The sequence below is a fragment of the Cynocephalus volans genome, chromosome 4, assembly GCF_027409185.1.
Source record: "Cynocephalus volans isolate mCynVol1 chromosome 4, mCynVol1.pri, whole genome shotgun sequence".
In the NCBI taxonomy this organism is placed as follows: Eukaryota; Metazoa; Chordata; class Mammalia; order Dermoptera; family Cynocephalidae; genus Cynocephalus; species Cynocephalus volans.
In genome coordinates, this window is record NC_084463.1 from 162,882,548 (window position 1) to 162,895,738 (window position 13,191).

The 13,191-nt window shown below is 45.6% G+C and overlaps 1 protein-coding gene across 3 annotated transcripts in view; it reads right to left on the reverse strand.

The window, feature by feature from the left end:
- Positions 1-10,912, reverse strand: part of CHKA (choline kinase alpha) — a 63,493-nt gene extending 52,581 nt beyond the window's left edge. For all 3 annotated transcript variants that reach the window (XM_063093319.1, XM_063093318.1, XM_063093321.1), the window contains exon 1: positions 10,465-10,912. In XM_063093319.1, coding sequence (XP_062949389.1) covers positions 10,465-10,763 — 299 coding nt within the window. In that variant the 5' untranslated portion in view covers positions 10,764-10,912. The remainder of the gene's footprint in view (positions 1-10,464) is intronic.
- Between the last annotated feature and the right edge of the window lie 2,279 nt (positions 10,913-13,191).

Sequence of the window (13,191 nt, forward strand, 5' to 3'; positions counted from 1 at the left end):
TGAGTTCATCAACTTTCATATCCATCAAGTGACCCACTTTAAAACATACCACACAGCATCTGGAAGGAGGAAGGAGTACACAGTTTTGATCTTGGGCACAGTCTGTGATAAGAAGTAGTTTGCAATTTTGTGGAAGAACAAATTTTAACTACAGGTTAAAATGCCAAATTAATGTGTAGGAGAGAGCCTCTGAGCCAGGGAGTGAACTGGGCTAATCTGCATTTGTGCGTAAGAGAGGCTTCAATGTTTTCAACTCTATCCCACAGAAAATAATTTTAAGTTTTGGAGTGAAATCACTTTACTCGATAGTGTTTTACTGTATAGCATAGTTTTCATTTTAGCAACACGTATTTAGATAGCTTCACAAGGGCCGGCCCGTGGCTCTCTTGGGAGAGTGTGGTGCTGATAACACCAAGGCCACAAGTTCAAATCCTATATAGGGATGGCCGGTTCGCTCACTTAGAAGAGCATGGTGCTGACAACACCAAGTCAAGGGTTGAGATCCCCTTACCGGTCATCTTTTAAATAAATAAGTAAATAAATAAATAGCTTTACAAATGGCTTATATCCTTTATTTGTAGACTTGCCAGGTTTAAAGAGATTATTTAATATGTTTCATTCTACGGCATCCTAAGCAGGAAAAGTCCACGCTACAGTGATACAACAATTTAGTGGATTGCCCAAAGTCCTGAAATAATGCCATTCCTAATGTCAAACATGTATATATTTTTAATCGTTTTGAAAAGAGTTCATATATAGGTAAGTCAGCTCAATGCTCAGGCAGATAAACCTGAGGAACTGTCTACTCCAGAAAAACTTTTTTTTTTTTTGTGACCGGCGCTCAGCCAGTGAGCGAACTGGCCATCCCTATATAGGATCCGAACCCGTGGCGGGAGCGCTGCTGTGATCCCAGCGCCGCACTCTCCCGAGTGAGCCACGGGGTCGGCCCCAGAGAAACTTTTAACACAAGATTTTCACCTGTTAAATTAAGACTGGAAGTTACCTGGTTTACACTAACCAACTACATTTTGCTGAAAAGTTAAAAAAAATAAATAAATAAAATAAACCACTGAAACCTCTGCAAACTGTCTGCAAGTAATATGGCATCCAGCACAGCACAGACAGGTCTCAGTTCCCAAGGCTGAGAGCCTGGACCCAGGAGAAAATACAGTAGGCAGTTTAAGAGTTTCAAGAGCATCATCTAAAAGTCAAAGTGACTAGAAAGAAAAAAAACCCGACAACATAGCTGGTGTCTCAGCAGAGAAATGATCATTAAGCCATAGGGCTCGCTACGGAAAACAGAACACAGCATAGTACCAGAACGGCTACTGAATTTAAAGCCTAAGATAAATAAGGGGAAAACTGGGTTTTTAAAAAGTTTCTTCTAACCATCTGAAATTCGACTTGAGGGCTGGCCGTTTAGCTCAGCTGATTACATTATGTTGTTGGTAACACCAAGATCAAGAGTTTGGATACCCCTTCCAGCCAGCCAAAAATAAAATAAATTCAACTTGAAGCAGCCATGGCTAAGGTGGGGGGGAAAAAGTCTTGCAGTGAAATGTCAGCATCTATATGTAGTAATCAGGAATAGGCATCTTAACTCCCAGCTCTCCGAACACCAGGCTTTGAAGTCCAGCTAAGGTGGAGTGCTGGCTCTGCAGAGAATAGCTGCATGACCTTGGGCAAGTTACTCAATGCCTCTAAGCCAGTTTTCTCACCATAAAATAATGTAGCTGTATCTTAACAGAGCTTTTGTGAAGACTGCATGAGATAAAGTCAGCTGTTCATTATCAGCACCACTTACAAAGCAACGGTTAATATTTAAGAGGATGACAAAAGGAAAAAAGAGTACAGCTCAGTCTTGAGTCCTCTGCTCCTGGATGGCTCCACCTTAGCACTGTTGACATTTGCAGCCAGATAATTCTTTGCTGAGGGAAGAGGAAGGGCTGTCTGTAGAATGTTTAGCAGCATCCTGGGTCTCTACCCACTAGATGACAGTTGTACAATCACCAGAACCACCACCACATCATGACAATCAAAAATGGCTACAGACATGGGCCGAGCCCGTGGCGCACTTGGTAGAGTGCTGCGCTGGGAGCGCGGCAACGCTCCCGCCGCGGGTTCGGATCCTATATAGGACTGACCAGTGCTCTCACTGGCTGAGTGCCGGTCACGAAAAAACGACAAAAAAAAAAAAAAAAAAAAATGGCTACAGACATTACCAAATTGGGCAGGGGGAGTGGGGAGGAGGGTTGCAACATCACTCCCATTTGAAAACCACTCCTCTACTTTTTAATGATTCTCTCTGCAGTTTTCACCTGTTTTCCCCTCCCCAAAACTGAAAGACCCAATTTATTTTCTAGCCTGACTTCCAACTCATAACCTTTTCCTACCTTCATTCAAAATAATTTCTTCCCCCTGATTTGCCTACTTCAATTAACAGTAGTGCCCTTTCCCCACTCACATAGGCTCAAAATCTTCCTTATCTCCAAGAGCCTGGACCTCTCCCTATCTCCCAAATTCTTTCCTCCTTTCCATTCTCATTGCTCATGCCCAAATGCAAGTCCTCCCCTCTGCCTGTACTACAGCAAGCAACCTCCCCTCCAAGCAATCTCCCAGGCCACCCCAGAAAATGTTTCTAAAATAGTAATTTCAAGCCACTATCAGAGCACAGCAGCCAGCCATCAAAACAAAACAACAACAATAACAAAAAAACAAAACCCTTAGCCTGCCTCTGCCTACTCTTCCCACCTAAAAGGATCTTCCTTTCAGATGTGCAAATATATTATGAAAGACACAGAGATTACAATCTCATTGTGCAAAGCTAAAGATAAGGGCTGTCCCCAGGCAGCACAAGATTCCCTGCCAACTGAAGGAGGATGGTGAAATCCTGGAGGAAGGCCAGGCTGGCTGACAAGGCTCCACTGGAGGTGAGAACCAAGAAGGAAAACATGGGCATCAGTGTAGGTGCTGGACAAGCCAAGAGAACAGAGTGAAGCAATAGCACAGAAACAGTAGAGAGTAAAGGAAGCATACACCTTATCCCACGAGAGATGGTACTAAATCACCACTCAAATTTCTGGTTATCAGTCTGGCATACAAGAAACTTAGAAGTCACCACTCGATCCAACAAGTAAAAAGCAGAACAAACGGAAAAATCAACAACTCTTCTTAGATCCGAAACGTGAGGTCACGAGGCAAACTACTGCCCCCAAAATTGGACAAAGAGGCAGATACAGAGAATCACAACTCACTGGAGCAGAAACCTCCACGGGAACCAGTGCCAGGGTAGAAAAATCTGAATTATAACTGACAAATTGCTGGAGGCTCATTGTGGACAACTCTGAAAGTTAAAAACTCCAGGAGGACCCAATCATATAGCGGGGGGAGGGGAGGAGTGCTTACTTTTGTGAGTTTTATCTCCTGGAGCTATACCAGGTCCTTACAGTGTAGAAAAATCCTTGCTTCCAGCAGAGACAGGGGGAAAGGAACCATTTTCAAATACACCAGAGCATTCTGTTCTTCTTAACAAAATCTACTCTCAGGAGAAACTATTTTGTCAGAGCCTAACCTGCTGGAGTTTTCTCAGAGCCCAACCTATCTGGGAAAAGGGAAATACACAACTCCAGCCCCCTCTGGCCATCCTGTCCCAACCAACAGACAGGGGATGGGGGACTTAGGAGGAACTATGGTGAAGTTCACAGTCCAGGCTCACCAAAAGACTGAGACCTAATCATAGGACTATGGGTTCAACATTCAAAAATCAATGAATGTAATCCACCACATCAACAGGCTAAAGAAGAAAAATCACATAATCACATCAACAGATGCAGAAAAAGCATTTGACAAAATTCAATACCTGTTTCATGATTAAAAAAAAAAAAAAAAAAAAACTAAGAAAATGAGGAATAGAGAATTTCCTCATCTTGGTAAAAAAATCTACAAAAAACCTATAGCTAGTGTTATACTTAATGGTGAGAAAGTCAAAGCCACCCCACTAAGAACAGAAACAAGGAAAGGATGTTCCCTCTGTTACAATATTGCACAGGAAGTCCTGGCTAATGCAATAAGACAAGAAAAGGATCTAAAAAGTATAAAGATTGGGAAGGAACAGATAATACTATTGGGCTAGCCAGTTAGCTTAGCTGGTTAGAGAGCACAGTCCTATTAACACCAAGGTCAAGGGTTTAGTTCCCTGTACTGGCCAGCCCCCCCTCCCCAAAACAACCACACACACACACACACACTAAAAAATAAAATAATAGAAAAAAAGAGGGCTAAGCCCGTGGCGCACTCGGTAGCGTGCTGCGCTAGCAGCGCGGCGACGCTCCCGCCGCCGCGGGTTCGGATCCTATATAAGAATGACCGGTGCACTCCCTGGCTGAGCGCCGGTCACGAAAAAAAAAAAAAAAGAAAAAGAAAAAAAGAGAGAAAAACAATAATACTATCTTTGTTTGCAGATGACATGATCATCTATGTAGAAAATCCAAAAGAATTGACAAAAACACTCCTGGAACTAATAACAGATTATAGCAGGATTGCAGAATACAAGGTTAATATATTAAAGTCAACTGCTTTCCTATATACCAGCAATGAACAAATGGAAATCGAAATTAAAAACACATTACTATTTACATTACCACCCCCCAAAATAAAATACTTAGATATAAATCTAACAAAATATGTACAAAATGTATATAAGGAAAAACTACAAAATTCTGATAAAGCTAACAAAGAACTAAACAAATGGAGGGATATTCCATGTTCAATGTAGGAAGACTCAATATTATCAAGATGTCAGTTCTTCCCAACATGATCTATAGATTCAATGCAATACTAATCAAAATCACAGCAAGTTATTTTGAGGATATCAACAAAATGGTTCTAAAGTTTAATAAGAGGACTTGATGGTTAGCTCAGTTGGTTAGAGCACAGTGTTGACACCAAGGTGAAGAGTTCAGATCCCTGAACTGGCCAGTTGACAAAAAAAATAAAATTTAAATTTAAAAAAATGAAGTTTATATGGAGAGGCAAAAGATCCAGAATAGTCAACATGACATTGAAGGAGAAGAACAAAGTCAGAGAACTAACACTATTCAACTTCAAGACTTACTATAAAGCTTCAGTAATCAAAACAGTGTGGTACTGGTCCAAGAACAGACAAACAGATCAATGGAACAGAACAAAGCCCAGGAACAGACCCACATAGACATAGATGCAGTCAACTAATCACTGAGAAAGGAGCAAAGGCAATACAAAGGAGGAAAGACAGTCTTTCTCAAAAAATGGTTTTGGAACAACTGGACATCCACATGCCAAAAAAAAAAAAAAAGAATCTAGACACAGACATTACATCTTCACAAAATTAACTCAAAATGGATCACAAACGTACACATGAGGTGCAAAACCATAACACTCCTAGACAACAACATAGGAGAAAAATCTAATGACCTGCGTATAGGGATGACTTTTTAGATAAACATCAAAGGCATGATCCATGAAGGCTGGCCAGTTAGCTCAGCTGGTGAGAGCATGGTGCTGTTAACACCAACGTAAAGGGTTTGGATCCCTATACCAGCCAGCCACCAAAAAAAAAAAAAAAAAAGGCAAAAGACCTGAACAGACATCTCACCAAAGAGGATACACAGATGGCAAGTAAGCATATGAAAAGATATTCAACATCACATGTCATTAGGGAATTGCAAATTAAAACAAGATACCATTACAGACCTATTAGAATGGCCAAAATCTCTTGCTTTTGCCAACACCAAATGCTGGAGAGGATATGGAACAACAGGAAACATCATTCACTGTGGTGGGAATGCAAAATGGCAGCCACTATGAAAGACAGTTTGGCAGCTTCTTATAAAACTAAACATAACTCTTACCATACGACCAGCAATCATGCTCCTTGGCATTTACCCAAATGAATTTAAAACTTACATCCACACAAAAACCTGCACACGGATGTTATAGAAGCTTTATTTATACCTGTCAAAACTGGGAAGCAACCCAGATGTCCTTCAGTAAGTGAATGGATAAATAAACTGTGATATCCAGACAACAGAATATTATTCAACACTAAGAAGTGAACTATTAAGCCATGAAAAGATACGGAGAAAACTTAAATGCATATTACCAAGTGAAAGAAGCCAATGTAAAAAGGCTACACATACTGTTTGATTCCAACTATAGTCATTCTGGAAAAGACAAACCTATGGAGACAGTAAAAGGATCAGTGGTTGCCAGGGGTTAGGAGGGATGAATAGACAGAGTACAGAGGATTTTTAGGGCAGTGGAACTGTTCTGTATGATACAATAATGGTGTATACACATCATTATATAGTTGTCCAAACCCACAGAATGTACAACACCAAGAGTTAACCCTAATGTAAATTATGAACTATGAGCAATAATGATGTGGCAATATAGATTCACCAACTATAACAAATTTATCACTCTGGTGAGGGATGCTGATAATGGGGGAGGCTGTGCATGTGTAGGGCAGGGAGTATATGGGAATTCTCTGTACTTTCTGCTCAATTTTGCTGTGAACCTAAAACTGTTCTAAAAAATAAAGTGTATTAATTTAGAAAGAAAAAAAGAAAAAAGAGAGAAGAGAAAGAAAATGAGAGGGAGGAAGACAGCAAGCGAGCAAGCAGGCCACCCAAGGAACCAACTTTTCACAGTAAACAGTAAACCCAAAGTGTAAATAAAACTTTATCTTAAAAAAATGCATATAAAAATTATTTCGGTTCTTATACATAACATAATCTTGCTTATAAAAGCAACTATGTACTTATGCTTAAAATAGAATGCAAACCAAGTAGAGCGTTTCAGCACAATTTTTCCAAAACATTTTATGGAGGCACTAAAAGACACAATTCACTCCCTATTTGACTTTTACTGTATAATTTTGCAAAAACATCTTAAGGACTCTGACAGTCTCTTCAAGGGCCTCTCTGTCTTTTGATATTTAAATGATTCTATTTTGCAGGACCCATGGTATCATCCTCCTCATCAATTTTCTTTTCACTATTAGTGGGTCTGTCTGTGGGATGGAACAGATGCGTGTGAAACTTTTTAACAGTTCTCAAACATTTCTCATTAAACTTCATGAACTCTTGCACCTTTTACAAGATTTGCAACTTCATTTCACAACTGATTGTGACTGCTTTATCAATCAGCAACAATAGTAATAACAAGAAACACTTATTTGACAGGCAGAGAAAGAAGTTAGTGTTAAGCTGTGATGTCTGGGCACGAACAAATTTTGTTAAGGGGTCAGAGTTCATTAATAAAAATTCTCATGTTGTGACTTTTTATTCCTCCCTATCCAGTCACAGCTGGTGGGACTCAGGTAACCAAGAATCAGATAAAAAGGATCCTTGTTTATCAACAGCAAAGAAGCCAATTTAAGCTAAAAATGACGACTTCTACAAACACTTATCTATTCTAGTGCTAGAAATACAAAGATGAACATAAAATGAATTCTAGGCATTCAATATAACATGATAGTAGAATGGTTAAACACACACACAAATGTGTTAAATACTATATCAAGGTCTGGTATGAAGTGCTGGGGAGGAAACATTAGATGGGAAGGAAATTCATTCTATTTCTCTCTGAATTAGGCCTTTAAGGAGAAATTTTAAAAGCAGATACCAGTGGAAAGGCTGCCAGGCAGAGGGTAGGAGGAGCAAAGAAAAGCCTAGTAACTGAAAACACAAAGCTCATTCAGAAAATTCAGTGTCCAGTGTAATGACCTATGTTAGTTGCTGCAATTAGGGGGACATAGTGATTTTAAAACAACAGCAAAAAAAGATTCACTCTAAAGAAGAGGGCTGGTGTCCAAGTTACACCGTGCAAAGAAGTTTGGATTGTATTCTCTAGCTACAGGAAATCACAGGATGATATTTGAGAAATACATTATGCTGGCACCAGCATACAGAAAGGATTAGAGCGAACACCCAAAATGCAAGGAGATGCACAGGCGACTCCTCTTACAGTGTCTAAGCAAGGATGCAGGACGGGTCTCCAGGCCTTAAAAGCAGCAAAGGGGAGCAGACAGAAAGCGTGGATGCAAAACCAGTCCACCAGGTCTTAGTTACCACTGCATGTGGAGGAGGGACTTCTGGGGGAATAAAGGTAAAAATAATTCTGGGGTTCTGGAAAGGCTGCTGTTAATAACCCAAAAAGACAGAAGCAAGAGAAGAACATTCCGAAGTGGGGAGGAGCCGCAGGGTTAAATTTGGGACAGGTCGAATGGACTGAGTTGAGGTGGTAAGGTCGGATAAACAGCTGCAGATGCATTGGCACTCAGCAAAAAGCTGGAGCAAGAAACAGATTGGGAAGTGTCAGTAATAGTGACAGCTGGAACCACGGTAAATGCTACTGCCTATGGGGAACCACTGAATTTCAACCAGGCAAATCCCTCCCCTCCCCCCACCCCAACTGCCTTGTTTTGCCTTTATTTATTTCTTTATTTTTCTTCATTTTATATTTTACTTTGTTTTTTTTAGTCAAGTACAGTACTGAGAAGGGGGAAAGAGTAGAACAAGGAGTTCGACCTGTAACTTACTGTAAACAATCAACTGAGATAACTCATTACCTTCGGACCACTCTTTTTTTGGCAGCTGGTGGGTACAGGGATCCAAACCCTTGACCTTGGTGTTATAACACTGCCTCTAACCAACTGAGGAACCCGGCCAGCACCTTTTGCCTTGTTTTTAAAGCTAGGCTGCCCACTTTCCCATGGCCTAAATCACTTCTTTTTTCATTAAACTTATTCCATAACTACACTCTATTCCAGAATACAGAACTGAGAGACAGTGAACACCATGCAACATTATTTTAAAAGGTCCTCCAATCAAAACGGAAAGCTGTGTCTTCCAATACTAACAACCCCTGTAGAAAACAAGATATCCTCGGGCCGGCCCGTGGCTCACTCGGGAGAGTGTGGTGCTGATAACACCAAGGCCACGGGTTCGGATCCCATATAGGGATGGACGGTTGCTCACTGGGTGAGCATGATGCTGACAACACCAAGTCAAGGGTTGAGATCCCCTTACCGGTCATCTTTCTAAAAAAAGAAAAAAGAAAACAAGATATCCTCAATGCTTTTTGACTGGTTTGAGCAAAACACAAAGACTAGACTCTCTCCCTAAAGAGAGTCACAAAAATGTCTTAAGGCTGGATCCAGGGTGTCCAAACATTTTCACAGGCCACAGGTAAGAGCACTGAGGCAGGAGAGGAAACACCAGAGACCTGGCAGTTCAAGATTTGACTGCAGTCTATAACCACCTCAGGCAAGTCACTTCTCCCTTAGGTTTTTCATTTTCTAGTACGTGGCCTAGAATAATCACCACTCAGTTGAGAATTTTCAGGACTAACTAAATGTGGGTTAAAGTTTTAAAGAGAGTTTCATTTATTTTTTTTAAGTGCCATTAGGCAAATTCAGGGATTATCTAAATACCTTTGGTTTTCTTTTCTCTGCTTCCTACCAACTGCCTTTTGACTCTGCTCATAAGCATATCTGTTAAGAGGGGCCTGAAGCACAAAGAGGAAGTGAAGCTCACCTGGTTAATCTTGCCGAGTTAGCAGCTCTGGTGAAAGACTGTAGGTGCAGAAAAGGAATCAAATATCTAAAACTGGATTTGGGGATTATCAGTGGCAGCCAGCCAGTTTCTAGATACTGCACTCAACCTGGCCAGCCAACGAAAATAAAATTAGCTAAAAAAAAGACTCAACACATTTTAAAGGTCTAAAGAGAAGGACGAACACTCGATTTCAAATGGTCACCTCCTGGGGGTAGAGTGATGACAGAAGTCAAGGGGGTATTTATGTTTTTCTGTTATATTTTTCAGTTAAGTCTGAGTACGTACACACATACTTTTTAGTTTAAGATTAAATATATTTAAGCTTGAAAAAAGAAAAAAAAAAAACCTTTCTACCTTACTCTTATTTTTGGAGCCACGCCTCCCAGTATTGGCTAATCACACAGTTACACGACGTCTCAACGATCCTGGAGGGGACGAACAAATGTCACCCCTTCACCACTGACAAATCCAGAGGGGAAAAAATCAAATCATGGACCCGAAGCACTAGAAGTGAGGTTACCAAGTGACTTTTTAAAAGCCAGCCACACATCCCCCCCCATTCAAGGCCGTAAACCGCAAAGGGACTTTCTGGACTTATTTTAAGCTTCAGTAGAAAACGTAGTTTGTGACGGAGCAGCATTGTTCTCCTAGAAGACAACGTTTTCTCACGAAACCGACATTTTTACAAAAGTCCGCGTGTGGACGGTCTCGGGCGGCCGCGGGGCCCGTTTCCCCGGATCCGGCTCGGATTTCTCCAGGGCCGGGAGAAAATGGTTTCCGGCCGCCGCGGCCCCCCGGCCGGGCCCCACCCCCGCCCGGCCGCGTCACCTGACCGGCGCGCGGCCCGCCGCCCCCCGCCACCGACCTGATGACACTGATGTGGAACTGGTCCTCGCGAAGGCCCCGCCAGGCGCCGGGCAGGAACTCCTTGCACCACAGATAGGCCCTGCGCCGCGTGCGGGGCTCGGGCTGCTCGTCGGCCGGCGGCGGGGGCGGCGCGAGCGGAGGCTGCCGGCCGCCCAGCTGCTTGGGCTCGAGGTCGCTGGCGGCGTCGCGCTGCTGCCCCACGCCGGGCGCCGGGGCCGCGCTGCCGCCGCCGCAGCTCAGCAGCAGTCCGAGCGCCGAGGGCTCCGCCTCGCCCCCGGTGCAGAACTTGGTCTTCATGCCGGGCGGGCGGCCGAGGAGGCGCGGGCGGCCGCGGCGCGAAGAGAGAGAGGCTGAGGGTCCGGCCGGGCGCCCGCCTCAGGAGGCTGAGCGGGAGGCCGCTCGCCGGCTCGCTGGCTGGCCGGCCGGCGGGGGCTGCGGGCGGCGGGGGCTGCGGACGGGGGCGCGGCGGGCGGGTGGGCGGCGGCCGGTGGCCGAGGTGTCTGAAGCTGCTTCCCGCGGCGCTCGCTCCTCTGTAGCTGCGGCACGAGGAGCGCCGGCCTCCTCACAGCCCGCCCCCGCGCTCGCCGCTGATTGGCCGCAGCCTGCCGGCCCGGCCCATCACAATCGTGGCCGCCCTCGCCACGCCGCCTCCCCATTGGCTGCGACGGCGCCCTCCGCCCGGGGCGCTGCGGCCGCGGGGGGCGGGGCCTGCGTGGAGGGGGCGGAGCGCTGAGCCCGGCGCCGGGGGTCGCGGGGATGGAGGAAAGGGCAGCGAGGCGCTGGGGTGTCGGGAGCGGGGCGCCGGCCCGGATTGGGCCGAGCCGGGGAAGTTTCTGCGCCTCCGAGGACCCCGGGGGTGGCTTGGGGAGCTGAACCTTTCCTCGGACCTCTCGGAAGCCCGTGACATCGTGGGCGGGGGACCTGGAAGGGGGCGAGCGGGAAAATTGGGATCTGGCGCTGGTTTCTCTTTCCGCGTGACCTTGGGCCACGGCACCTCCTGGAGCGCCGTGTGTGTTTTTATAACGTTCCCCAGCGCCGGCTCAGCACTGTGGGGGTGCGTCCACGCCCCGTTCAGCACGGAGCCGCAGGAATTATTATCCCCGGTTCAGAAACCGAGGCCCCAGAGGAGGAAGAGGTGACTGGTTCAGGGCCACACAGCCGGTGGCCGGGACCCAACCCTGTGCACGCCTCCTGCAGCCTCAGTTTCCCTGTCCGTGGTGCTGAGCGCCTCGAGGCCTAGAGGCTCAGGGCGGGAGGCGTGGGGACGGATGGACGGGGCACTGTTCCCGCAGGGGGGCTGTCGCAGCTACCGGGCCACTGGCCAAAGGTGCCTGCTTCAGGGCTGCTGGCTTTGTGGACGCTGTCACCTTACCCCCGCCCCCGTCCTCGCAGGAGACAGCGCGTGATAGTGACTAACGCTGCACCTTTGCCCCAGGAGGGGGGACAAGGGACCCCGCTCCCCTTTCCCGCACACCGCTCCACGTCCGTCACTCCCCTTTGTCCCCGCCGCCTCACTCCTTCCTGGAAATAAGTGGGGTACAGATAAATATGGAAATTACAGATCCTACTTTATGGAACATGAACGGGACAAAAGGTCTACGTGGCTGCCAAAGGCTTAGGAAATCCAATTCCTGGTGCACAGGAAATGGCTTCTGGGCAGGGATTTCACAGTCTACCGGAAGCAAAAATCATTTTAAAAAGAGTGTATACTTGGCTGAAATTGCCCCAAGAAAAATAGTCTTATTTAACGAAAGGATAAAAATGAAAAGGGACTTTTGACAAGGCTGCTGTAGAGACCTGTCTAGAGGTTGAACTGGAGGGAGGTAGGAGAGGCCTCGTGCTAGGATGGAGTCCCAGCCAAGGTGGGAGTCCCACTGGATGTTTGAAAGGCCGAGAAATCAACGTCTCCAGTCAGGGAGACCATTTAGATATGGGACCCAAGGACACTGTCTAAAAATACACCTCCCACAGGGAGGTAGGGCCCTGTCAATGGCCTGCCCAGGTTACAGGCCCTTTGTCCCACTGTCCTGTGGCACCAGTCTGGTAACCTCAGATAGGTGTTGGAAGTCTGGCCAGGAGGAAGGGGCACTAGAAGTAAGGGGTGGGCCTCTACCCTCTAATTTGAAATAACTCTGTCCTGTGCTGTTTTGGACTATGAAAACTCACAGCACATTTGTGGGATCACAGTTCCCTATAGGAGTAAGAGTTTGCTTCCTTAAAGATGTTACCTGATTAAAGATGTTGGAAAAGTTCCTGGGGCCCAACCTTGAAAGGAAAGTGGAATGTGGGATACGTAGCTGAGCTCTGGGACTACTTGTAGGGTTGGAGTGGGTGAAGACAGGTAACTTTAAGCACAATGTAATGCTACTCCAAGCTTTGATTTCCCCTCTAGGCTCCTTGAATCCTGCATTCTAATTTGCGGGAAGTCAGTGTAATTAATTTTTGAGTGCATCCATCACCCTGGCCTTTGAAAAGCCGTAAGTATGGGGGTGGATCCAGCTTCCCACCTGTCTCGCCTTCTTCTTCAACAGTTCTGCTCACCTGTTCTTCAGAAGAGGGCTCTGGGGCATTTGAGGGAACACCAGGTTCACAGAACGGAGGTGATTTGTTTCAACCAGATGGTTTGAGTGCTCAGAGAAGGCTGATGTCACAGGATGAAGGTTAAATTTTAAGGATGTGACTTAGGACACATCAGTCATGTGTCTGGGAGTGGCTTGCCTTCACC